This window comes from Corvus hawaiiensis, chromosome 4 (assembly GCF_020740725.1).
Source record: "Corvus hawaiiensis isolate bCorHaw1 chromosome 4, bCorHaw1.pri.cur, whole genome shotgun sequence".
Lineage (NCBI taxonomy): Eukaryota > Metazoa > Chordata > Aves > Passeriformes > Corvidae > Corvus > Corvus hawaiiensis.
In genome coordinates this window covers 18,216,733-18,243,943 of record NC_063216.1, presented here as the reverse complement: position 1 = coordinate 18,243,943, position 27,211 = coordinate 18,216,733, and the positions used below count along the sequence as shown (strand labels likewise).

Below are 27,211 nucleotides of genomic sequence, written 5' to 3'. Positions count from 1 at the left end.
CATCAATGGCACCACTGCATCTGGGCTTTGCAGATACAGCCTGACTTGGAAGAAACTCGGAGCCATCACCAACTCACATCTGAGCTCTTCAGGAGACCAGCTCGACCTCCTGGCCATACCGATGGATCCTGCCAGGTTTGGGGGTCAGACCTGAGCGCCCCCAGCCCCCTTGGTCAAACAAACCCTGAGTTTGACTGGTGCACCAAGGTGCAAGGCACTCTTTCTCCAAGCCTCCTCATCCTCTAGGTCAGAGAATGGTTTGGGTTGGGAGGGGCCTTAAAGCCCATGCAGTTCCACCCCCTGCCATGGGCAGGGACACCTTCCACTATCCCTGCTTGCTCAGAGCCCCATCCAACCTAGCCTTGGACACTGCCAGGGATGGGGCAGCCACAGCTTCTCTGGGCAGCCTGTGCCAGGACCTCAGCACCCTCAAATAAGGCACTTGTATGATCCTTGTGTTTGCTTTCCTTCCTACATCTGAGGCAAACCCAATCCATGTCAAGCAGTGTGGTACGTTGAGCTAACAGCTCTAAGCACAATTTTTCAGAGCTAATAATAAAATTAATAGAGATTTATATTTATAAATTAACAAGTCAGTAGCTGACATTTAGAGGGTATTCATGGGTCCCTGGTAACACCTGCCTTCCAGCCCCACACCACACTTGCTAAGCTTACAAGCCTCTGGTTATTATTTTGTGCTTAATGAACCTGATGCTAACAGAGCAGCATCTGTATTTCTTCAGAAAGATCCAAGTTCAATTATCAGAACTACGAGGAAAGTGAAAATACAGAACATTTTAATGCTTTTAGTAATTACTACTTCTAATCTATGACCTTCTAATTCAGGTACACCTGAAATTCCTTGACAATTGATTTGTTTGGGGCTTTTCTCTCCTGCAGCATGATCCAAAGTCAAAATTTGCTGTGTGGTACTCTGAGTAACACTGCTGAGGCTGTTGTCCACATATTTGTCACTTGAACCACGTGACTTTTAAAATGCTCAGTGTGACACAGAAAACAGAGCAATCTTGCAACCAGATTGGAGGTGGTGGTGGATAAATCACAAAGAATTCCCTGTGAGCGAGCCAGTTTTACCCTCTGGCTGCTGCTTCAAAGGCCCTGTCTGGCTACGGACTCCTCCCTAAATAAACTCCCTTGCAGGGTATTTTCTTACATAAACTCAGCCCAACTCAGACCACCCGTGTTCCTCAAGGAAAATAATGCTAGTGTCTGCTGAGAAAGTGGAAATACTGGAATGATTCAAAGAACAGAACAATTACAAATCTCTATTAAGTACACAATTAGCTTTGAAAAAGCTGTGTGTTTGTGAACATCTAGACAGCAAATCCTAGAGCACAAAGATCTAGTGAGGCATCTGTTTAGACAGAGAATGGGGAATATGAGTAACCAACCAAGCTGGAATGATGGGAAGTTGCAGCGACAGACATAAGTAACAAATGGATAATATGAAGGATTGAATCAGAATGGTAATTCTGTAGGAGACAGTAGCTCCACAAGTTGTCAGACATCAGTTTTTTTCTTTTCCCTTTCTTTTCCCTAAATGAAACCAGAAGCAATATTCACACTTTTTCTTTCCTTGTTTGGATAGGAATCTTTTTCCATTTCGAGTCATAACGTGTTTTAGGGTCAAATATTTAAAACATTCATTTAAATACTCAGCTCTTCTAAAGTAATTGATAAACAGTAATATAATTAGATCAACACTGAATAAAATACTGTGCACTTCTGAATAAGTACTGCCTCCAAAATATCTCTTAGAAATTTTGTAAGGGCTGAGACCCTTACAACTAATTAGACATTCATATTTTCACTGAACCAAATGGAAATCAAGATATACTATCCCTTCCAGGGTTTAAGCCTAAGCATTTTTACAGCTATAAAGTGTCGAAATAAAGAAGAAACAATATAATAATATATATCACACTAAACTACATCATTCTGGATTTCAAATGGAGGGAGAAACATTTTAGTAGTAGTTCATTAGTTCTGGCATAAATACGCATGATATAAATCCATATAGTCGCTAATTACGGTAACTACTTTTTAAATATAATTTAGGTTATTTTTATCAAAGGCATTTAGTGTATTTCAAAGTATTGCAAATAGAATGGTCTTCATAGCGGATAAGCCTCTTGCACAGAGGTTATAGATTTGCAGTTTGTGGTGTACTCCCCACACCAGAACCATTTTTCTGGTAGCTCCATGTGCACCTTCTTGGTATGCTGAGCTCTGCTATGAAGTTATGGAGAGACTGCAGTTCAGGGGGAAACAAAGAAAGGAGGAGTCCAGGAGAACTCTACAGTATTCAGTAAATATAAGGATAGAAATGGAGGAAGCAAATCCCAAAGCCCAATCACTTTTGCTACCAGTTCTGGAAAGCACAAGAAACCACAGGGTGTTTGCAAATGAAGATACAACAGAACCCAGGTCGGAGAGCACTTGCTCCCTGTGCTCGTCTGGACCAAACCTTGCCTCCCCAAGGCCATTTACTGCTGGTGCCAGCTCGTTTATCCCTCATTTGGGCTGCTTGGAGTGTCAGTCCACAGAGACCTGCCTGCTGTGTGCTGTAATTCATGAAAGAGCCGAGCTCCGTGTGGGCAGAGTCCCAGGGGAGCTGTGAGAGCAGCCAGCTCTTTCACACACCTCCCACGGATGCAGGAGACCTCCAGTGATTCCCTCCACCCCTTCCCCTGCCAATTTCTGCAGCAATGCCAAGCACAGAGCTCGTCTGCACTGCAAAATCAGCTGCCTTGAAGGCCGTGCTGTGATCCTTCACATAACACCTGTTACCAAACTAGAGGGAAAAGTAACAGGAAGCAACATGAGTCCATCCCACAGCTTGGCAGCACCCAAGGAAATGTGCAGCACTGAGGGAATAAACACTACTGTCACTACCTAAAGAATCACTTTCAAATCTGAAAATGATCCAAGTCATTAGTTTTCAACCTGTGGACTTCTTTGGGTCTGCCGATTACTTCAGACAGGCCCAAAGAGCAATTCAAAAGGAAGACTGACTTTTGTTCCTGTGCTTGCAATACAAGTGAGGAATGGTGCTTCACTGGAAACTGAGGAGTTGGGAAACCACTAACAGAAGTGGAAAGGGCAATTTTGTCTCCTGTCATGGCAATATGGCTTCTTTCCTTCTAGGAAATGACATCTGGAACATCCACAATCATACAAACACCTGACATTTCAGCTCATTTACAAATCCAGAACTGGAAATTTCGTTCTGCTTCATAGGCAGACTCCAAGGTATTTCTCATAGGAGCTCTATCATCCTGTCAGCACAGCTCAGCTGATACTTGGGGTTTCCTGGGTTTGCCCACCTGCTTTGAGGCTTTCTGGCTTCCAACATGACCAAGGTTCATCTACACAGACCTACAGCACAGAGGGAAATGCCTCGGGAGAGCACTGCCAGGGATGATGGCAGCTCTGCCTAGCAGTGTTCCCCCCTGGCCTCTGGTCCTGGGCTCCCTGAAGGCTGTGCTCTGAAGTCAGGCTTCACAACAGCCCCACACCGAGTCACCTCATTCTCTGTTACCAGCTCCAAAAGTTCTGTCTTTTACGGTGCTGTGTCTCTGCACACGGATGCTTTTTGCACCTGCACTGGGCTGAAACACTTGCCTCAGACATGCCTTACTCAGAAGGTGACAGTTTCATGTGGGGTCAGGAGAATGCAGTATGTTCATGATTTTATTTAACTCCAACCTAAATCCATCCCTCCCGAGACCTGGCAGCCAGAATCAAAAACTGCCTTTGGAAATCTTCCTTTGTAAAACCAGAGTTTAACAAAGAGGATACTTTCTGCTTTAAAAGGCACATGTTCTAACCTTAAAGAGGAGTCCCCTTCTTGCCCGACAAAAAAAAATCCCAAAAAATGTTCAGGTAATGTGAAGACACACACAGCTTTCACAATTTATTCTGTTGGGGTTTACTCACCTCTGTGTCTCTGAACCTGTCCTCATAGTCCAATCTATCCTTCTCTACAGATGTAAGCTTTAATTTCAGAGTGGAAATCTCTGCCATAAGATCCAGTTTCTGAGTTTCAAGGGTTGTTCTGCTTAAAAGCTCCTGATTCAAGATAAAGAGGAAGAGAACGGAATTATTTACCCAAGGGGAAGAAATCAGTGATTTATTTTGACAGCTAAAGGTCTCCTTCACGGGGAATAGCATCACCCTTTTCCTTGCACTATCTGAAGCCCTGAGACACAGCTATTATCCACCTGACAGATTCCAGGCACCTAGGATGCATCTGGGATCACAGGGGCACTATCTCGGGCTGGCTGCCAGGATGAGAAAAAAGCCTGTCTGTCATCACAGTTGCTCTGGGCAGCATGGAGCTGTGAGGGGAATCCACCCATCCTGCCAGAGGCTTTAATCTAAGGCTCTTTGAAGTTCAGTGGGGAAGGACTCAAAGGAGAGCAGAACGGGATTCCTGCAGCATAAAGCAGCACTGACATTACTACGTACAAAGGCTTTAAAGCCAATACGGTAGAAAATTACCCCTTAGTGAAGAGACATCAAGGGCTGCAACACCTGGAAGGGCACTGCTCTCACCAAAGTTTAAGACAGAAGGAAGACAAGACAGCAAGACAGACGTGGAGCTGTGAAATACCTGCTGCAGCATCTCCTCCGTGGCATTCAGCTTCTCCCTGTGCTCCTCCAGGCAGAACTCCAGATCCCGGATCTTTTCTCCTTGGGCCTCCACCTGGTCCGTAAGCACGCTTACCTGGACAGCAGGGAAAAAGGGATGCATGTTTAGCGCCTTGCCCCTGTGCCATATGTGTCAGCTGAAGAACTGTAGGTGAGCAACAGTGCTGCTCAGGCCAAAGATTAGCTGGGACTGTGCAGGGAGGAGGAAGAGGAGGAGGAGGAGGAGCAGAGCTCTGCAGTGGACACAACACTTGGCAAAGGAAACAGGAGAGAAGGGAAAGCTCTCCCCTCACACCAGAATTTCAGCCAAACTTCTGGCAGATACATTGCAATTCTGCAGCTCCCCTCCTGCCTGGAAGTTTTCACGAGGGGTTGCTGCTGCATTTTACTACCAATTATTATGCCTTTGCTGTGACAATACATTAACTCAACCCATTAGCTCCTACCTTAACCACCACATAAACCTCGCTGCTTGTAATTTATTCTCCTTCCCAAGTGATTGCACACAGTGTACCATAACAAGCACTTTCCCCTTTTCAGAACAACAAAAGCAAAGGTGGTTAAAACACACAGCCAGAGGCTGGGCAAGACCAAGACAACACCTTTGAGACTGCAGACAGATTCCCATTCTGCCTTTTCTGAATGCATTTTTTCGTTGTCAACAGGCTCTTCCTGCAGTACTGCTGGGGAGGAGGGTGAGCTGCCTGAAGCAGAGCTCAGTGCTGTCACAGCCCCTAGGCTGGCTCCACATACAGAATGCCCCCTGTGCAGTGCAAGGGGCGCCAGGTATTCCCAGCTCCAACAGCAAGAGGAAACCAGCTGCCAGAACAGCCAGGGCCGACCCCGTCCAGCCCAGCAGCACATGAGCAGGACTGCCAGGGAGCCGCTTGTCTCCTGCCCGCTGGCCAGTCCTGCAGCTTTTGTCACCTTTCCTAAGGACAGGACAACTGTGTCCTGATGCAGACATCCTGTGAATGGTTCTGGGAAATGGTGATCTTAAGGATACACATGGATGTAAGTAGGTGGCTGCTCAACAGACCTGCTCCGCTAACAAAATTCAAAGAGAACAGATACACAGACAGAAGGGCCTTTAGATTTTCCCTGCAATCTAAATTCACACCTCTCCCTAATGTGGGTTAGTTCTCAGGTACCAGCAAGTCTTCTGAACACTGTCCAACACATCACAACTGCAAACAAATTCTCAGAGGTCTTATCACATACTATCAGAAAGTCTTGTGAATGCAAGAGTAGAAAAAAATAATTTGGGTGACAACTCACTTGCAGAACAAGAGATTCCTTATCATTTTCCAGACGAGCCAGCCTTTCTTGATAAACATCTCCATTCCCAGATATGTGCCCATTAGTCTGGAAAAGACAACAAATATTGCATAGTCAGCTATTGTACCACAGTGTCATGAAACGTTATCAACACCCTTAATGAGCATTTTCAGTCTGCACTGTTTAAGAACAGATTCAATGTATTCTCCAGCCCCCTAAGGGTTACAAATCAAATAAACTGTCAACAAAGGACACACGACCACCATTCAGGAGACGATTGTTCAGGGGCTTAAAGATGAGAAAGGAAGAACCTTCTGGTGACCCAGTTCTGCAAAATTCACTTACTGTGCATTCAGCATTTTGCTAACAAAACTTGGACTCATTGCTATACAACACTAAGCCATACTTGCAAAGAGACAAATACCCTGAGACATTCAGCAAGTGAAAAAAGCCAAACATACAATCTACAAAATGTGTATTATGCCTCATGCAAGTCATACACACAGTCAGAGACATCCTTTAACATCAGGCACATTTTACTGGGTATGGGTGAACGTCTGCACTCTAAACACATCTCTTTGTAAAGCTGCCTGAGGCTAAAGAGAAACAAGAATACATGTTAATGCTATCGGAGAGTTCAGAGGAATCAGCAACTTTCCTCATAATAACCTCAATGCTCTTGAGCAGCAGGAAGGATTTTATTCTATCCATATTCAAAGCTGTCTCAAAGCACTTTGTGATCCATGCCACAATCAGATCTCGGCTCAGAAAAGCAAGTCTTGTTCCAATCATGGCATAAATCGCTTAGAGGAGTCTGAGAAACTGCTCTGAAATCCTGGGTGCTCAGCAGAGACACCCAACAAGGTTGAGGGGGCCTGATTTCCTCCTGAATATGTGATGAAAAGAAACTGGGTGACTGATCCTCGTGCCCCTGTGAGCTTGCAGCACAACCCTGCCTTGAGAGGCCACCACCACTCAGGAGCTCCAAGGCTCCAGCTCCTGCTTTGAATCTCCCCTTATTACAGAGCATACTTCAGGAAACCTCCTGGCTAAAACTCCTTTTCTAAGTTACATGTCTGACCTTGGGTGGTGGGAGAAGCTGCCTTGTTTGAGCCTGAAAGAATAAAACTGCCCCCAGCATCACTTAAAGATCCAACCTAAAGCAAACAGGAGGAGATAAAAGTGTTTGACCTCACCTCAGTGCTCTCGAAATCAGGCTGTGTCCTGGCAAGTCTTGAATCACTAAGCAGTACCAGAAGTGTCTCCCAAGCATTAAATTTCACTTGGTGACCATAGTATCTCCCCCAAAATTTGCTCCAGCAGACTAAGAAAGGATGCTCTCCCGTAATTTGTACCAGTACCTCATCACAATGATCTGAATTACAACCCTGTATCTGAACTATTTAGCAGCACAGCACTAAGCCCCTGACCACCAGACACTAAGCCCCAGGGCAAAATTCTTCTAAACTTCTGAGTATGCCATATCTTCCCCTTGACCTCTACCAGAATTTAGCTCATGCCACTCAAGATTAGTGAGATCTTCCATTTTGTAACACTTTAATTTAGGTGAAAGAATTCAAAATGAAATAAACCTTTTAGCAGTTCAACTACTGGATTATGCCTCAGATTTTGTGACCTGAGTTGTATGTGAAAACAGAACTGAAGGTTTTGTCTACTTTTGCTGCTCTGCAGCTCCCTTGTCCTTTAAGTCCTCCAGCACATCTCAAGCACTTTCTCAGCCTCCATAAGAACAGCATCCGTATTTTGTAATATACAACACATTTATCAATCCAGTGCATGTGTCTGATGTAGGAAAGTGGTATCCATCCCTCACTACAGGCACCAGAGCTGCAAAGACACCCCTCCATGCTGCTGGGGCTAACATGGAATTCCTTGCCAAAGCACAGACTCCACTCCCTGCCTCCCGGCCACCTCATCAACACCCGAACCACTGACCATCCTGATAGCTCCGGTCAGCGAAACCAGACACAAATTAACTAAAACCAAAGACTGCAGGAAGAAAATGTGGGGAGGGAAGTCTTGGTCTCACAGCACGATGAAAATGTCTTTAGGATGCTGTGAAAACCAACGAGGTGTGAAAGCAGAACGTTAGTCATTGTGCACAGCATCTTGCCAAGGCACCTTTGTTGTTAAACTCCGTTCACATTTCTCAGGAAAAATGCACTTGGCTCAGCACGTCAGCCTTGGCTTTAAAATAGGAGCATTTAGAGAGGGAGAGCTCAGGCTGCAGCTGCACACTGCCATCACAGAGAGGTGATGGGAACCCCAGACAGGACAAGGGCAAAGCCTGCTCTCCCACAAAACAAAAATTAGTGCAAACAGAATCACAGACTGGTTAAGGTTGGAAAACACCTCTAAAATCATCAAGCCCAACCATCAACTCAGCACCACCACCATGTTCATCACTAAACCATGTCCTCAAGTGCCATATCCACACATTTCTAAATCCCTCCAGGGAGGGTGACTCCACCACATCCCTAGACAGCCTGTTCCAATGTTTAATAACCCCTTTAGGAAAGAAAGTTTTCATAATATCTGACCTAATCCCACCCCTGGCACAACCTGAGGCCATTTCCTCTCATCCTGTCAAACACTTAGGGCAGTCCATCTATTCTTTGGGAGAAACCTTGCAGAGATGTCTTAGTTTTGCAAGCTGTGTGTACTGGGGTGCAAAGATCTCTTTTCTGGCTATTGCCAGAAATATTTTCTAAAATCTGCATAAAACCAGACCTCCTGTAGCCCACCAAACCCAGAAAATTCTGTGTGCAACACAAGAATTGTTTACTTTTTTGCCTGAAGTGTTGTAACTTCTGTATAATACCTGGGACGGACTCTTAATATGAGGCACAAAAAGGCAAGAAAGCCCCTGACTTTGGTTTCAGTGGAAAAAATGATGATAGCTGGAGAATGGATGATAGAGAAAGACCATGGCAGCTATTTCCAAGAGCAGCAGCCTAAGCACTGCTTACAGTGGTGCAGAGACGCAGGATGTGCAGGCACTGGACACACACCACCTTCCCAGATCTTTGCTCTGGACTGTCTTCAAAGGTAAAAAGTTCATTCTGGGCATGATATTCTTCCCAGAGAGATGAGGAAGGAAGAGGGGAGGTGAAACATATGAAAAGAACAGAGCAATGATGGTAGTGGGCAGCACTGAAGAGAGAGAAATGGAGAGGGAATATGCTCAAACACCGGATTAAGGAAAGCAGTGCATCAGGACCCGGGGTGGAGGAAGCCCCAACGGGAAGGAATGGGCTGCAGGGAGGTCTGAAAAATGCCAGCAGACCTGGTGTGTGCAAAACCTGGGTGAGCAACACTCGGTGTGTTCCTCAGGAGCATCTCTCCACCTGGGAACCTGCAACCTCCCCTGAGACTGAGCCCAACAACTACTCACCCTGCAGAGCAACAGCTGCTCTTTGGGGGGAAAAGGAAAGAAATAAAACAAATAGAGGAGCAAAAAAGAAAAGCAAATACTTGACTGAACAACAACTGCAAGCATATTAAGAGCACTTGGTAGTTCTGGATCAAATTTGTATGATTTAAGCCAATAAAGGATTAACGTATTTTACTAGCTGTGAAAGAAAGGCTTTCCATTTTCCAGTGAAGGCCCTTTTCATCAGCAACTTAAAATCTATCTTCAATTAATTAGATTTTATATGTGTTTTCAATTTTAGGGATTAATTGCGAAACGCTCTATGGGAAGAGAGTGCAGATTTTCCAACACCGATTTTAATCCTAAAAACAAAAGAACAACTGTCACAATGCCACTGAGGCTTCACAAAAGTTTGAGGTCAAGCATTTACTTAAAACGCCTTGTAAGATCAGACCCAGTGCACTTATAAACTCTGCAAGATCAATCCACAGCTAATCTATACACATGTGTATAGCTTTGTCTGCAATCATCTAAGTGTAAAAATCCATGCTGCTCTGGAGGGAATTATTCCTGTAGTAAGTAGATGCATCACCAAACTTTCACAGCTTGCCTGCCTTCAGTCTTTAATCCCTTTTCCCTGGAAGTGAGTTAGCATTCCAAACAGCAGGAAAGTTTCTAATAGCTGCTGGTTTAAACCTCCTAATAATAAAAAAAAATTATTTAAAAAATCTGTTTCCTCTCAGTTGCTGAATTCTCCTTTCAAAAATAAACCTCATTTTTAGCCTACCACAGCTGATACCCTCATTTTCCTTCATTTTCTCTTCTGCTTTGGAGATGAAATAAGCAGCACAAATCACACTGCTCTTGCTGTATGTGCAGTTTGGTTTGTATAGAAGGAGCTGCCACTCCACAGCATCATCTCCCTGTACAGCAGGGAAACATTGACTGTTTTGACCACCACAGTCAAGTCAACAGTTGGGCAAGTGAGCCTTTCCCAACACCTCTTTCCTGACCATCTGGAGTTAAATTAGAGCTCATCAACATGCTTACATGGTTCAGATCATTACAATACACATTACCTATGCTCAGTTAAACAAAGCTGCTGCTGTTCTGCTTGTTCCCTCAGCTTTAGAGTCCCTTGCAAGAGGGTTCCTCCAGCCTCAGCTACCTCAGCATCATTTGGTGTGCTTTGGGCAGAGCCTCCGGGTTTCCCAAGCCAAGTATCCACCACCTGTGATACAGACCCATGACAGCTTTACCCTCTGTCAGCATCGATCCCATTCCAAATTCCTACTGGTCATACTGTCTGAGCTGGTGTGTAACCAGTTTGTGTGGCAGCTCCCCTCTGCCCTCCCAAACCAGCCTCTCCTGCATTTCCCGCTTCCCTGCTCGGAATATTTGCAGCCTGCTCCACACACTCCAGCAGCAGACCTGCTGCTAATCTTTTCCTAAAGTTTACAGGTTACTTCCTCCTCACAGAATGAGAAGGGGGAAAAAAAACCCAACCACAAACCCACTCCAAGCCCCCACATTGTATTTTAAAGGCTTCATTACAATAAAAGTGAATTCTGAAAAAAAAGCAGCTGAACACAGCCCTTCACTCTGAGGCATTTACCTGAAGCATTTTGTAATCATAAATAACACGCTGCTGAACAGGGAAGATGCAACCTTTCCACAATATTCCGTTTCCTAACAGCAGCCCAGCTGGTGCCTGGTACAAGAGAAGGATGAGAGGCTCGTTCCCAGCGTTGCCCAGCTATGGCTTGTCACTGGGAGAAACGCAGGAGCCAGCATAAGCAGAGATCTCCTTACCTTATTTAGCCAGACGCAGTGCCCGTGAATGTCCCAGCTATACTCCATGCTGGTCATGACTATTTTCATGCATTCACGGACGCCAGAAGCCGAGGCTGAGTGCTCCGGGCTCCTCTGAGCCGAGGTTAAGTGACAGCAGGTCCCCTCACCCAGCCAGGATGGAGGCGAGCAGAGTGGGAGATGTGGGAAGCGGAGCCCGTGGAGCAGCAGCGCTCCTCAGGCGGAGCAAGCAGCTCTGGGGAATTAACACATCAAAGCCCGGCAAGAAACTCCTCCAACCCAGCACACACAGGAGAAGGATGCAGGCAGGGAGGTGCAGAGCAGCATAAACCTGACCGGGAGCAAGGACAGCCCCACGCAGGTGGCGCCCGGGCATCTCCACCCTCCCTCTTGTCACTAGCGCAGCCCCCTCCTCTGGACCCTCCCAGAAAGCATCTGACCCAACAACACAGGAGAAAAAAGCAACTCCCACCCCTTCACCTGACCACAAAGTAAACAGGAGGGTCTTTCCTATTAATTGTAAAAGCTGCAGGAACACAAGTAATTAATTCACTTGCAGACACCAAGAGAAAATGGAAGAAAAAATTGACTCAGCTGTCCCAGGTCTCTCAAGTGGCTTGTCCCAAGTTTACGTCATACTTCAAAATGATGCAACAAGCAACATTAACAACCAACCTCTGTCCTCGGGTTCAAGTTTTAATTGACCCACTACCAGCAGTAGCATGACAAATTCTTAGTATTTTTGACCACAGAGCCCAGCTCCGAGAGTCCTGTGATTATCTACAACTACTACTGATAGAGAAAAATCTCAAAACCATGAATGCTGAATAACCCAGGAGACATCATGAGAGCAAAGGATGATCAGAAGCTGGGCTTTTAAAGCCAAACCGATTCATTTTGCATTGAGAATGGGGATTTTTGATGGGTTGTTCTTACTGCCAAAGAACTCATCCCAGATATATGAGGATGCCACGCCAAGGCGTACCATAAACAAGCCCGTATTATCTCCCAGTGTTAAAAACACAGCAATCTGGATGATCACCTTTAGCAAGAAGCAGGGTCCTGTGTTTCCAGAACTTTGGGAGGCGGATCTCTCAGGGACAAAAGCATTGCCAGCAGGGAGTGGATGATGACAGGCTGACACGGTATCACAAGACTCCTTTCACATTGCAACTTGAGGAGAGATCTCAAACTGCTTGGTGGTAACACCCTGGTGCCACACATTAGCATAGGACCTTTTGATACCTAAACTCAACATAAGCAGAAGCTGAATCAAATGACTGCACTGTACACCCACACCAGGATAATCAAACAACAAACTTGGGTTTGAAGACAAGATTTTTTTTTTCCCATGAATAAGAGATGATTTCTGGCTAACCAAACCGCTTCCCCCACTTGGGAATCACGCTCTTGTCCAAACAGGTCAGCATATATCTCTGTAAGATTACAAGCTATGTCTATCCAGCAAGGAAAATTTCTCTCTGAACGCTAATATCCCCTCATATTAACGCTCTTTACTCCCAGCTACTCTCTGGAAGAACCAACTTAAAATGTCAAAATCTGAAGCTGGTCTGTGAGACAGCAGCAACACACTGGATTGCACAAGCCACTATGGATATCACAGCTCAACCATCATTCTCAGATGAGCTGAAAATGTTCTGTGGTTGGACCTGATGATGATCTTAAAGGTCTTTTCCAACCTTAATGATTCTATTTTTCTATATGATTCAAGAAACCTTTGGAGGCCATAAAGTTTTGCTTGATCTGAAAGTCAGTTTCAGAAATTCACTTATGGAGGGAAAGTCACTTCCAAAGCCAAAGCCACAGCTGCACTTGCTGAGGATTTTAAAGAAAAAATATTGTATTATCCTGGATTTTTCACTTCAGGGGCACACCCTTTAAAGAGGAGAAGGCACACACCAGGACCCATATACACAAGTTCAGATCAGGAGCATGGGGAAAATGGCTCTGAGGTGTGGGAAGGCACTGTCCACCCACTCCTACCCTTCACTCCTCTTTTTAACAAGACACAGTTGGTTTCTTTTTTCTGGGAAAGTTGTTGCATAAGATGTATTTTTAAAAAAATGCAAAAAAACTCCCAACCACTTTCAAGAAAAGTAATAACCAGAAGGAAAACTGTCTCTTGTTTGTTTCAACTGAAGAAAAATTGGAGCAGTGCTCATGGCTGGGAGCAAGGTTTACGAGAACTACTCTTCAAGACACGGATCTACCAGCTTCCAGCTGGACACAACGGGGATGCCTTGGTCTTGCAAAATGTGGAGTTTCATTTAAAATGGTTTTGCTACCGGTGCTGATGTTAGAGATTACTCACAGACTGCCTGTACCGAAGCCAGAAGCTCCATTTTCACAGAGTACAGCACATGCTTTATTAAGGCACACACTGGAATACACTAAACATCTCTGCTGATCAAGAGTATTCCGAAAAAACTCCAGGACTTTGGAATAGTTCTAACCTGGTTATGGATTTCAGGCCTGGTTCCCAGTGAAAGCACGGAATCCAAACATGTTTGAGCTCAGAAAGGTCTCAGTCCTTTTCCAGACTTGGAACAAATGTCCTCATTTGTAATTTCACCCATGACATTCACCTGCCCTCCATTTGCACAAGGAGACATGAGCAGGGTTTCAGCAGCAGAGATCAGCTTTGAGCTGCAATGACATGTTATAGTTAAATTGACTTCCTTGTGCAGCAGAGCTGCATGTACAAGTTTTCCCAGCTCCCCATGGGGACCACACGATGGATTCTCTTGGAAGAGCTGTGCCAGATGTCCGGGCACCGTACGTGCGCTCTGGTGTCACGCGGCCATCTGGCACCCACCCGTTAAAAAATCAAAAAGCAGCACGAGGTGTTTTAACCCACTGGCCCTTTTTGAGTGCGTGCACAGACCCATTGAGAGGAGCAGAAAGGAAGAGGATCAAGGACGTGTGGCAGCCCATTCTGGCATGGCAGGACTGAATGCTCTGCCCTATTTTACAGAAACTTTGGGAGACTGCTGTCATCCCCTTTTCCCAATGTGGGCACCAGTGGTTTGGCTGCAGGAGCCAGGGGAGGATTTTTCTCCTGTGACGCACTGTCTGGCAGCAGCAAACACTATTTTTGTTTTCCTCTGAGACACAAGAGGCTTCCTTACAGCCCCGCATGGGATGTCACACACCAGATCCAGCATCCTGCTGGACCCAACTTCACACACAGAGGATTAAACCAGTTTCAAACAAAGAAGGTGTATGCCCCTCCCCTGCAAGGAGGGGCAAAGTTGCAAAAAACCTTCCTGCAAATCATCCAGGCACTTAATGTGACACCTCCCTGCTCAGACAGGGACTGGTGACACTGGTGACACCTGCAAATCCCGTGGCTGTAGCACACTCTAAATGGAATGTTAAGTCTTTCCTACGAGGGGCTTCAAGGATGACAGAGGGTACAGGGGAGTAATTTGAAGCAGAACAAGGAGTAATTGAGGCATAGGTGGAGTAGCTATTTTCTGCAATCTTTGGTACTCACAACCCCTGCACATCTTTTCCAGTGGTTGGGAGGCACTAAACCGAATGGCACAACACAGCCCCTCCTCTCCCACGGAGCCCATGGATGCAATAAAAACCCACTGCTGCCTCACTGCCATTAGGTGATCCACAGCGTGCACGTCTGAAGGACCCCACTCCAGACCCCGCCAGCCAGGTACCCCTAAATCACACATTTGCCATCATAAGGGGCAATGACTGGTCTCTACCTCATGCATCTGAGCAGGCACTGCAGCCTCAGCCATGCTGCTGGGCCCCTTTACTCCACAACAACCTGCAGGGGATCAGCACCACTAAACATGGACTACAGATGACTGTGAACACCATGGGAGAGTGCAGTTTCCAAGACTGTTTACTTGGCATATTTTTTTTGTTTATAAAGGCCATAGTTGCATGAAACCTGTTATGTCCAGAGAGCAGTGAGTAGTTACAGCGATGTTCACGGCTGTATGTTACACAGGCAGGGAATGCTGATGTTAGCAGGAACTCTGCCTGTTTTAAAGATCTGACTTCAATGTCACTCCTGTCTCCTCCTCCTGATCTCAGCGTTGGCTGCCACACTTTGACAGTGGGGACGAGATCCAAATCCCACTGGAGGCAGTGGGAGAGCTCCCACGTGCTTCATTAAGTTTCAGGCATTTCCAAATGAGTAGTTCAAAGCAAAGATTAAGAAAAAGGAAAAAAGAAGGCTCTCCCTTCAGATCTTTCTGCAAGGGCTACAGTAGCAAGTCCAAGATGCCCATCTGTCCCTGCATTGCTGTGCTCAGCCCCCACGACAGCAGATGGCACAAAGGGCTGCCCAGCGCCAGCCACAGCAAACACGGCCCTGCACACAGCAGTCCTCTGGGCTGCAACTGAGCACTGAGACAAATCCATTCGTCGAGATAAGAACACTTTCTGCAAGATCAGCCATGGCTCCAGGGAGATTGAGTCCTTCCCAGGGGATGCAGTGCCCATCCTGGGAAGGGAGCAGGCGATGGTGGCCATCTGTCCCAACGGCAGCAGCACACGGGGCACATGGAACACAGAGCCACCACAGCCCTGCAGCAGCCCCAGCCTTCACCAGGGCTGGCACCCCAATTTCAGCAGCACGGTGTCACCCTGGCCAACACCCAGTGTGTGAGACAGCAGGACCTGGCCATGGCTGCAGGATGGATTTGACAGAATATGCAGAAGTGCCCACCCGCCGCTGTCGCTGTGACAGCTGCTGCAAGGCTGGCTTAAAACCCAAAGCTTGGCCTCTGGGAGCAAGTCTTGAATTCCACTGCTGGAGCTTCCCCAAAACCTGCACATACCTAGACCTCCACCACACAACCCCGCCACACACCATATGCACAAGGACTCTTCCTTGGCCCTGCTTGGAACTCACCAGTCACAGGGCACCTGGAGGCAAAATCAGCAGCTCCTTCAAAAATGATGCTGTTTTGACTCACCTTTTGGTGAGTACAACATTTTATTTCCCAGGGCAGTCTTTGGGTAACCTACACTCATATAACTGATTTTTTGGGAAAACCAAGTCTTGGGGAAAGAACTGCCTTGTCATTTATATTTCTGTGTATTTTTAAAGTAAGGTGACAAAAACTGGCCAATTCTCAAACACAGAAAATAAAAGTTTGGTTTGGTATCCAGATTAAAGGGATGCAGAGCTTACACCACTCATTTATGTTATAAATCAGGTAAGGAAGCTCAGCAGTAACAGTGGTCCCCATAGAAAAAACGCTGCCAAAACCACTTTTTACTGAAAAGTATTCAAACCAACTATTTTCCCCCCACCTAAGCATCTGATTCTTAAAAGAAAGTCTCTGCCCATCTTTTTCTGAGATGAAACTGCAGTTACCAAGTATTGTTTGCTCCCTAGATTGAGGCACAGTGGTACATCAAAGACAGCAGAGGCCAACCCACTGCACGAGGCATTTGAGCAACAGCCTTTCCAAGACTCCACAGCAGTATCTCCAAACCAAAATCTCTTCCCTGATACCCAATCCAAGCTTTATAAATAGCTGTGTAAAATGGAGTCAGTCTAGCCAACATCCAAAATGAGCCTGGTGCAGGTAAAACAAGGTGAGACTGTACCATTTGACTTTGGAGCCATTCGATGAGAGCCTCCGCCGTGGAGTCCGGGACCTGGCAGCGCAGCCCCTCCCTCTCGTCCGCTTCCATCATCTCCAGCAGGCCCCGCAAGTCCTCCACGAGGTGCAGTGCCCGCAGGCCCCCCATGAAGGGGGAGGTGGGGGACTGGCAGTCAAAGATGCCATTGGAGTATTCCAGTGCCTTGGAACCTGCAGGGAGCAAAACCGCACGGGGTGAGGCACGGGCTGTGGGTCGGGCGCACCCCGAGGCTGGGAAAGGGCAAGGGTTGTTCCTGGCAGGATTTATCCCAGCCAGACTCAGCGCTGGTGCTCGGAGAGGGAAGCTCCAGCAGGGAGGAGGTGGGCTGGTCCACAGGGAATGGGAATGCCACAACCTGCCCATGGGGTCGAGGTGTGGGCTGGGCTTCTGCTCCCCGGGATGAATTCCCAAGGCAGAAGGTGCTGCCAGGGATGGAACATCCTCTGCCAAGGCCCTGAGTCACCCTGCAGGCACTGAATGATCCAAGTCACATTCCAGTGATGGCGTCCAGAGAAAAGCATGCCCTGAGTTTTCCATGCAGGAATATGTTATGCTGCTCCAAGGTACCGGAAATTTTTTAAAATAATGAAGAAAAAGATGAAGATAAATTAAAAGACCAAATCGCTTCTGCAAGGGAATAAATTTTAAACCCAGCAATTTGACACGGTAGCACTGACATTTGCATGTTAATAAAGAGAAAAATCTCTCATTTGCATAAACTCACAGGATGCATATTTGACCTACATTAGAAGTTGCTATATATTAAGAAAGGAAACCATCAATTTAGGATTAAGGTTGATTTAAGTCAACCTAGCTAATTCCAACTGTAATTCCAGTACACTGATTTTTGACCTTAATTCTGTAATACCTTGGCACAATGAGACGTGTTCATGACAGACCTTCATTTGTGCTGTCAACTTTTAGAAACCATAAGGATATGCCATATATGCACTTCCATGAACTTTTATTCACCCCATCTGGAAAGCCACAAAAATCCAAGTATTCTGCTAAATTCCCACTGAAAACAATAAAGAGAAAAATAACCTCAAAAGCACAGGAGCTGATATCCCTTTGTTATATTCCTTTATAGATCCATTCACAGACAGGGGTAAATGAAGTCTGTGGTGATTTAAATCTTCCAACATCGCATTTTGTTTTTATATTAAACCTCATCCTGCCATAACCAGCTTGGGCTCTTGGAAACACAAATACATGATCGGATCCAAATACCAGTGTCTACTTATGGAAATTACTGAAGTCACAGCTTACATGTATTTTTAGAGATCATCATGATCAAACTGAATCCCCTTTACATGTGCTCCTGCTATGTGTCCTTAATATCTTTAAGCAGAGAAGAGTCATTGTTCAAACAAAGCACACACTGTATATTTCTCTAAGGAAAATTGTTTAAGTGGAACTACTAAAAACTTTATAACTGTGTTGCTATACTTGCAAGGGTGTTTTTGACTATTGACTTCTTGCTCTTTCCCTCCTATGTGTTGGGTATTTACATTATTTTCTAACTTACTAGCCTCTGCTTAAAAGCAGAGGTTGTATTCTTTGTGATGCCTCTCCCTGGGCAACTTACAATTTACAGGTACTTATAAAAAATCCAGATGTTCAAGGCAGCTCCAAACCAAGTGTTTGGACCCAAAGCATTCCAATTTTGAAAAGAAAAAAAAAAGAAAAGAAAATTCATGTTATAACTCTTCCAAGTTGAGGGAAGTTCAGAGTAGCCACTATTGTCCTTGACTCTCCTGGTGCTCCATGCAGAAGCTGAACTGCACCACTCAGCCACTTCCATCAGCCCTTTGAGAGAGGGCAGGAGAAAACCCAATCCATGGAGCCTGTGAGAGTCTGTGCAATCCCTCCATTATGGTTATTTGTTAACTCTAAGCTATAATGGAAGGCACCAAAAGCAATTCTCAGCATACTCCCTTCTCCGCCTGGAACTCTGTCCTCCCAGTGCGAGAAAGGAGGACCCAAAAAGCAAAATAAACCCCTGCCCCAGGTGTTTACCTGCTATAATGCCATCCATCTGCTCCAGGGCTGCAGCGAGCATGTCACTTGCATCACTCATCATCTTCTCTCTTCTCAGGAACAATCACCAGCTACACCATAAGGAGCAGTAAAACGCTGACGGTGTGAGTTGGTCCAGAGTCTCAATTCTGCAATTTAATCTGCAAAAGAGAATTTAATTTCACTGTGTGTTCTCTGAATTCAGGCATCACTGTTGTCAGATCAGCAAGAAGACTGGGGCCATTTGCTGGCCACAACAAAACTCAGAGGTGCTCACCACCAGGCATGGACTGGGATCGAGGAATCAAAGCACCAGCCTGATGACCCAGTTTCTAGTGGCCCATGGCCTGCTCTGCCCACAGGTCCATGCTACTGACAGGGCATCCCACAGAACACCTCAGAAATCCCACATGGCACTTCCAGGAAGCTCACAGGGAAGACATAGGCCTTCTACCACTGAAAGGGAGCTGCAATTCAGCAATAAACCATGTGCGTGTCTGCTGTAATTTTCTCCCCAAGAAATAGAAGAAGTCTGACTCACTTGTCTGAGATTTTGGATGTCTGACAATCCAGAAGTTTCAGGCATGGAACTTTCTGCCTACAGGCAGGATCTCTCAGATGCCCACAACTCACTGGATGTAGTGTGCATGCACGGACTATCCCTGCTCTGAGTTTAGCAGATTCACATGGTAACAATGCAATCTGATCTCACTTTCAAACTTCTACAAACCAGAAGTGGTTCCCAAAGGAATATTTCCACCAGGCTGGAAAAGTAAGCCTGCCCAACATGCTGCCCATAGGTGAACTAGCAGACCAGAAATCCTGATAGGCTACAAGTTAATTTAAGCAGGTGCTTAGGAACTTGGCTGAAGTGGATCTGCAGGGGTCAGAGGCATTCCCAATCCCTCCAGCCCAGCACAGTGGACACACAAACCACCTACACAGCCCAGATTGCCTTGGCTTTAATCTAATACACATGAGACTGCCTCTGTTATAAATACAGCTAGGGAACAGAACTAAACAAACACCAGGAAGGAAAACTCGCTTTAACCTTTGCATACCCTGCCATTTGGGTTTTGTATTAGGCTGCACCACTGCTGACATTTGCCCCGACAAGACCAATTAAGAAAGTAGTTCACAGTATCTCTGGCATAAGTCCTGGAAGAGACTCTACTAAAAAACAAACCTAAACAAAAATCCCCATTATAGACTGATTTTTCCCTCCTACGAGTCACCTTATTGGTCTGACCTAGCTGGGAAGTAGCTCTTATTGGAGGCTGCCAGCCAGCTTTGCTGAAATGTTATCCTTTAAATGCCAATAAACATTTCATCTTCCACAACAACAGTTTTATTTATGAAGTAGGTCCAAACCCTAAGGTAACCTCTTAACGACAGCACAAAGACTGCTGCGCTTTTGGCAAATGCCTGGTTTTATTACATGGTTATCGGAGTCAGAAAAACCAAGAGAACTTTAAACAGTCAAAATACCTGTAAGTGAAGATGCTGCAAATCTTAAAAAATGCAGTAGCATCATAACTGAAGACTTTCAGCCTTCAAGGAGAAAGACCGCAGTTTTAAACACAACACAAATATTCAGCTTCAATCAGTATAAGACCTGCCAGAATACGCAGACACTACAAGACAATTGGTTTGGTGCCTTCACATCTGATAAAAATGAGCAGATAATGCAGCTTTTGCATACACATTCACTTGGACAACACTGAAGACAGTCTCCTTTTTTTTTTCTGCTTAAGATTTCCTGGCTCTGATATCAGGTCCTGCTCAAATATGGGTATCTATGAAGGCAGAGTGTGAACAATCTGCTGTGGATTTCCCTCAAAGGGCAAAGAACACACGAGAAAGCCCGGGGCTTCTGTAGCCCCAGGCAAAACACTGATTCCTCACAGCTCTAAGTGGAAAAAGACCAACAGCACAAAGCAACCACAAACCCACAGCAGCCAATCAGTGTTTGGGAATCAGAAGTGCACATGAGCTTTTCAAAGCGCATAAACACCTCACGGGGCAAGTAAAGAAGACAGAGCCAGGCTCTTCTCAGTGGTGCCCAGTGACATGGCAAGAGGCATTGGGCACACATAAAAACACAGGGAAGTTCACTTTAGAATTAAAAAAGGGGGAGAAAAAAATGCCTAAATAAAAAGAAATCATTTTTAAAAGCTTTTTTGCTATGAGGACGGCAAGCAATAGAAAGGATTGCCCTTTTGGGGTCACCAACCTTGGAGCTACTCACAGCCCAACTGGACCCTACATGGCACAGCCTGTCCTGGGCATCCCTGCTTTGGGCAGGGGCTGGGCTGGAGACTTCCAGTGGTGCCCTCCCACCTCACCATCAGCGAGCTCAGTGCAGCTCACGATCAAGCATTAAACACAGTACTGGAGGCTGGTAGGAAAAGTCTATGTAGGCTAAAAATACACAAAGGAGCAGAGTGCTCCCTAACCACATTTGTTTACAGTGCACCCCTTGATTCTCACCTTGTGGCTAGGAAATGCATGAAATGGGTACAAGGAACTGCTAATTTGTACTTGTGCAATATAGCCATGGCTCATAGGCACAGAAAAATCACTATCCTTGCGCTTCATCCAGGCACAACCACCCCTCATGTTTCCAAAAGCACTCCTTGCTTTCCCTAAACAAGGGGCTTGTCCGTGGTTGTCAGAAATCCCTAAGACAGGTCTGCTGATAGGAGCAGACAGTGCTACCAACAGCATCCAGGTTACCTGGCTCTGCCTCCAAGGAAAGACACGCAGGTTTGCACAGAGCTTCCTCCACTGCTACTCTCAAAGGAGCTGTGCTGATGAGAGCAGCAGGGAGAAATTTTAAGATAAAACTTACTGAAGCAAGACCCCGCAAACACACAGACCTCCAAAAACCCTTCCACCACTCATGGAGCATCTGTTAGCAGCCTCACCAAGCCCACAGCTGAGAAACTTGGAAGAGGTGAAATCAAAAAGAACAAAAAGCCCCTGAGCCGAACAGCTGGGGATGATGCAACAAAATCCCACTTCCCTGGTTATTTGGTCCTAAAAGTGGTCATTGAAAACTTGCCTGGAACAGCACATCCTGCTCTGGCCACCTTCCCAGCACAGTGCAGCACATCCAGCAGTCAGGAAGTAAAATTGCTGTGATAGAAAAATAATATTGGAAGTATCCTTCCCTAGCAAAGGAGTAGAATTGGTTTGGGCTTTGCACAACCATCACCAGCATGCAGGAAAGAGGTGGGAAGAGGGCAAAGAGGACCTCATATGCCAGGGGAGCAAAGGACCAAACTGCATGGAACCATGGAACCAGAAAAGACAACAAACCCCAGGAGGAAGAGGATGGAAAAGGGAGGTGCAGAGGGAGCCAAAGAAACACGAATCAGCAATCAACAGCTCTCTCTGGACTAAAGGAAAGGGGACAACAATAAGGCACCAGCAGATTAATCCCTGTGCCTCCTGAAGGGCACCCTCTGACTTCACAAACTTTGAGAGAAGCTCAGTGGGCCACTGACGCAGCAGAGCTTTTCCAATATGTATGTTCCACTCTTTCCTCTTTATGGCTTTTGTCTAATACAAATAAAACCTAAGGGAAAACTCAAGGCTTTGGGTTTTGTTTCTTGGCAGTGATTAAGGAAAACCATGCAGGTAACATGAACAGAAATCCATCTTGGAGGGGTGCAATGGAGCTCCTTAGGAAAAGAATGCATAGCTAATGATGACAAGCAGTTTAAATTCCCTTCATCCACAGAAACAGGAAGGGGAAAAATCATCATTTTAACACAGATGGATCTATGGCATGGCAGATAAATGAGATATCAACGTGCACACAGGAGACAGAGAGGCAGATGAATGAAATCCACCCCTGGCATAACGTCACCGACAACACACCTGAGAGGAAAGCACTGGCAGTGCCCTGCCTGACAGACTATTTAAAATAAGTTTTCTCTTGCTCTCCAAGAAAATGACAACACTTACCTTCCTGTGTGCACAACCAGTGCCAGGTGGGGTGTGGGGGGCTGTTTTGACAGAGGCAGATCCCCCTTTTAGAGCTCCCAGCTGAATACCTTGCTCATGCCGACAAGAACAAGCATTGCTTCATCAAGCCCGTGTTTACAGCCCACCATTAAACAAAACAAAAATAAAATACAAATGCAGCTCTCTCCACTATAATTTATGATTAATCTTATCACTAGCTGTCATTTCTACCACATCCCTGGCTATAACAGAGAAGACATAATTTGGTCTTACTTGTTTAATGTCCCTTCCTCTGGTTCGAACGCACCAGCCGGTTGCTAGGGCTGTGCTGTTCACTTTTCAGTAGGTGGAGATTTTTTATTTTTATTTTTGAATGACATACAAACCCTCTGGCTACAGCGCTGGTGAAGACGTATTCCGAACGGCTTACAGAGAAAACAAAATGCTGCCCTGCAAACAAACACAAGGAAAGCTGGAAAAAAAACCCCAACAAGGGGCTCTGTGAACGGAACTGTAGTCTGTTGGATACAAACAGGAAAGCTGCCTGGATATAGATTTCAAAATCTGATATTTAATTAAGATGGCAGACTTCAAAAAAGAAGGGGGAAAAAAAAGTGCTTAAGCATTTTACATATGTAGGAAGTGATAGTTTTCCCACCCAGAGGCTGCCTCTTTCCTAGATCAAACAGCACACACAGAGGCATCGAGGGGCAACATCTTTGAGCCCATTTTTTTGTTGTTTTGGGGGTGGTCTCATTTTGGATCTCCACCTGCAAAACACACCACGCTTTAAAGCCCAGAGGTTTGCAGAGTTAAAGGGAATCAGCTGCCTGCTGGCAGGTCTGGAGGCCCAGAGGACACACCGTGCCCTGGATGTCACCGCTCTGAGGAAGGGAGGGCTGGCCTTTTGTCCCACTCGCCTTCCCCTTTGTGCACATGGGCTGCAAATGCTCAGTTCTGGGAAATAAAGCATCAGCTACAGATTATTTTTATAACATGATGCAATAAGATGGATGACTTAGGTTTCCCAGCTCTCCCATTCACATGTAACACTCCTTAAGCCAGGAAATTTTGATACACAGAAATTAAAAACCTTGATTAGGGCTTGTTTCTGAGAGCTGTTGAGAGTAAAAAAGGACCCCCAAGAGCTGGCTGTCACCCCAGAGCAGCCTACCATGAAAGTAAAATGAAAAAGAAGTTGCAGTCATCTTTTCCGGGGAGGGTGGAGGGAAAGAACCTGTTCCACAGCAAAAGTAAGACCCTAAATGCTGTCAAAATCCATGTCCTGCATTCTCAGTCCTGCATGTACCAGATGACTGCATGAGAGGTCTAAAGCAGCTTCTGAATTCATCTCTCTTGCCTCACTACACTAAAACAACACATCCTTAGCAATTAATTTTTACAAAATGAAGCTCTATTTCATGAAGACAAATGTCATTTCAGACACATCTATTTCTGCTTTTTCTGGCAGGCCAGAAGAGAAACACAAACACACAGAGACTTATTTACAAAATACATTTCAATCACAATTACAAACAGTTTCAAATGAATTCAATCCAAATCCCTGGCACAGTTTCTCATGGGATGTTTTGAAGATGCTCAACTACAGTGCCACCAGTCAGTAGCAGTTTTACACATACTAATGAATATATTCGGGTAATTTACACTTGGAGTCATTAACATTTCTTCTAATGTAAATGACGACTCCATTTCATTCCTTCCAGGCCTGGAAGAAGAAACTAAAAAAGAAAATGGATCCTAGTTGAATATATTGCTCTGGTGTTTTGCAAGAAAACAACAAATTAAATTTAAAAAGTCAAATTAGGAAATGCCAGAAATACCTTAATGAGAATAATATAGTGAAATATCTTAGTTTGAGGCAGGGATGGCCATCTAGTAAGGTCCCAGATATGCTTTTGGCCAAGTAATTCAGACATTGCCCCCCTTATCTGATGTCACCATGTGGAACCAGGTGTATCCATAACATTATTACGGATAAAAACAACCCAAATGTTGGCAAAGGCTTACTTTAAACTCATAATGTCTATTTATTTTTGTATCTATAAATAAAATTCTTTTTGAATTTGCTGAGCTCTAGTCAATGACATCAAAGCAATACTGCTCTCCTATTACGCAGGACTACAAAAAAATCAACAAATGTCCCTTTGTTCCCTAAGTCTAGATCCTTTCTTTGTTCCCTGAATTTCATTATTTCTTTATTATACAACAAGCACTATTTATTTCCTTTAACTGATAAAAATGAATGGAAGCACACTGAGGATAAAAGCCCATCCCACAGAACGTAAGAAACATCTCGAGATCAAAGGTTTCAAGCTGTAGAAATTACTTTAAAGTACTTTAAGAGCACAAAACACAGAAGTCCTTCCAAAATATAAATGTTTATACCTGGGAAAAACTTACCTCAATTCACACAACCTTTACTACCAACCAGCTGAGTCGCATTCCGCACTTTGCCTTAAAATTTGTTAAACACTCTGGTCGTAAATCAAAAGCTAAGCCTCGACAAGATAAGCATCCTTGAGATCCTTTGACAGAGATGCATACACAGCAAACAGCTTATCTAAACATCCAAAGTCTCTGAGTCAAGGTTTATGGCTTAGATTCATATCCAGTTACTAAACAAACCCTTTATTTGGGTCTCTAGCACTGAAATCACTCTGGCTGCTTATCTCTGCTACCCTGCTCTCCAGCAGCTCTTTTGTCGTTGTTGTTGCAACCGAAAGGAAATTTAAAAACCCGGGTTTGACGCTGACAGGTGATGTTGTTTTGTGGGCTCTGCGAGTGCTGGGTGACAGGGAGGCAGCTCCTTACCTGCCCAGCAGCTGTGTGATGCTAATACCTGTCTGCACACCCTGTTCAGACTCACTCACTTTCACTCTTTTCTCACAAGCAATCCAAGGTCAAATGAAGTCTTGTAAAAAAAAAAACAAACAAACCAAAAAAACCCCCTACAGACCCCTTCAGGCTGTTCCTGTTTTACTGGTTAACCATTTAATAGTATTCAACTTCTCACCTCAGAGAGCCTGAGAACCAATACATTGTTTTCTCACTTGTTTTGCTTGGGTCCACTGATTAGAAAAACAAATGAGATATTCATCCCTGACTCCAAGACTGCTAATGCAAGCAAGGAAATGCCTCACATTCCCCAGCAACATGTTACTGACACGCTGTGGCCACACAGGCTACAAAACAAAAGGGGCACTGTTGGGTGACAGGCCAAAAGGTAGTTCTTAAAAATACCTTAAAACCCACCGAGTCCTGAGCACTGACCCACATTTAGATACCATTTCATAGCTCGTGCCACTGTCTTTCAATGAGCTGGATCCAAAGGTTCACAACCCTCCAGAACCAAAAAGGATTTGGCTCTAGATTTTGCACCTTCAGGTCTAAGAGTTTCCAGATGCACACCTTCAGTGCTGACACCGCATAGAGCAGAAGTAGAGGGCACCACCCATAAAAAGTCCATAAATAAATAAAATATATTTAGCTTGAACAGTGTCTTAGTAAGTGTCTGCAGAAAACAACAAAAAATCCTATGCCTTGTAATTTTGCAGCACCAACTGTTACATATGGAAAATCTGTGTATATACTGCATCCTTCCCCTTCTATCTGCCTCTGAATTTGCTGTGTTAAGATTTACCTTTCAGGAGCAATATGTAAAACAAGAGTGCGACATCTGAAGCACACATTTGTGCGTGAGGATACTTTTGTTTCTCAAAGACTCATGATCTCTCAGAATGTGAGGCTGCCAGTACCACCACTGCACCACTGACACATGATTTGCCATCTCAACTCTCCTGGCATTTTAAAAATGAAGCAGGGTAAAATTCAACTTGGTTAAGGAATCTTTTTTTTGCCATGTAATAGAGCGGGACTGAATTTCAATGAGTAAAAAGTACGGGAAAAGTGAAAAACCACAAATTGTAAGCCAGCTTTCCCTCTGATTTTCTCTTTTTCTCCTCAAAAGCTTGTGGACCTCTTCATCTTCTCCTAAACTAAAGCCCTTTGCCAATAACTCACACTGGAGTTTTGCCAACAGCCTTTGTTTAGGTAGCACAACTGGGAATCTGAGAGAGTCCACGTCAAGACAAGCTGCTTGAGGCAGCACATGGACTTGAATCACTATTGAAAATGGACGCTCGACCTTTGACATTCCTGAAATAGTAGATGTGAGTTCAAAATGCAGAGTTCAAATTTTGCATTAGTTCTCAGCTTTGAAAAGGTACAAGTGGTTCATGGGCAAAACACTCTGAAATGTGTGCTTGTTCTCCTCAAACAGTGAGCTCTGATGTTTGATAACTGTGGAGTGCACTATCCCACAGCCAGCCAGAGCTGCCACAGGCCCTGCAGAGCAAGGCACTGCCCGGCTGCAGAACGAGGGGATTTCTCTTGCCCAGG

The 27,211-nt window shown here is 45.1% G+C and overlaps 1 protein-coding gene across 15 annotated transcripts in view; it reads right to left on the bottom strand.

The window, feature by feature from the left end:
• The window catches only part of PPFIBP1 (PPFIA binding protein 1), a 102,648-nt gene that overhangs the window by 28,395 nt on the left and 47,042 nt on the right, over window positions 1-27,211 (bottom strand). For 11 of the 15 annotated variants that reach the window (XM_048300524.1, XM_048300528.1, XM_048300527.1 and 8 more), the window contains exons 3-7: window positions 18,821-18,981; window positions 16,766-16,971; window positions 5,953-6,039; window positions 4,637-4,750; window positions 3,961-4,092 (exon numbers count right to left, since the gene is read on the bottom strand). In XM_048300524.1, the coding sequence (XP_048156481.1) occupies window positions 3,961-4,092; window positions 4,637-4,750; window positions 5,953-6,039; window positions 16,766-16,971; window positions 18,821-18,884 (603 nt within the window). In that variant the 5' untranslated portion in view covers window positions 18,885-18,981. Of the gene's footprint in view, window positions 1-3,960; window positions 4,093-4,636; window positions 4,751-5,952; window positions 6,040-11,158; window positions 11,449-16,765; window positions 16,972-18,820; window positions 18,982-22,792; window positions 23,045-23,065; window positions 23,152-27,211 lie in introns of those variants that run through there. The other 4 variants (XM_048300526.1, XM_048300525.1, XM_048300534.1 and 1 more) reach the window with 4 other exon arrangements.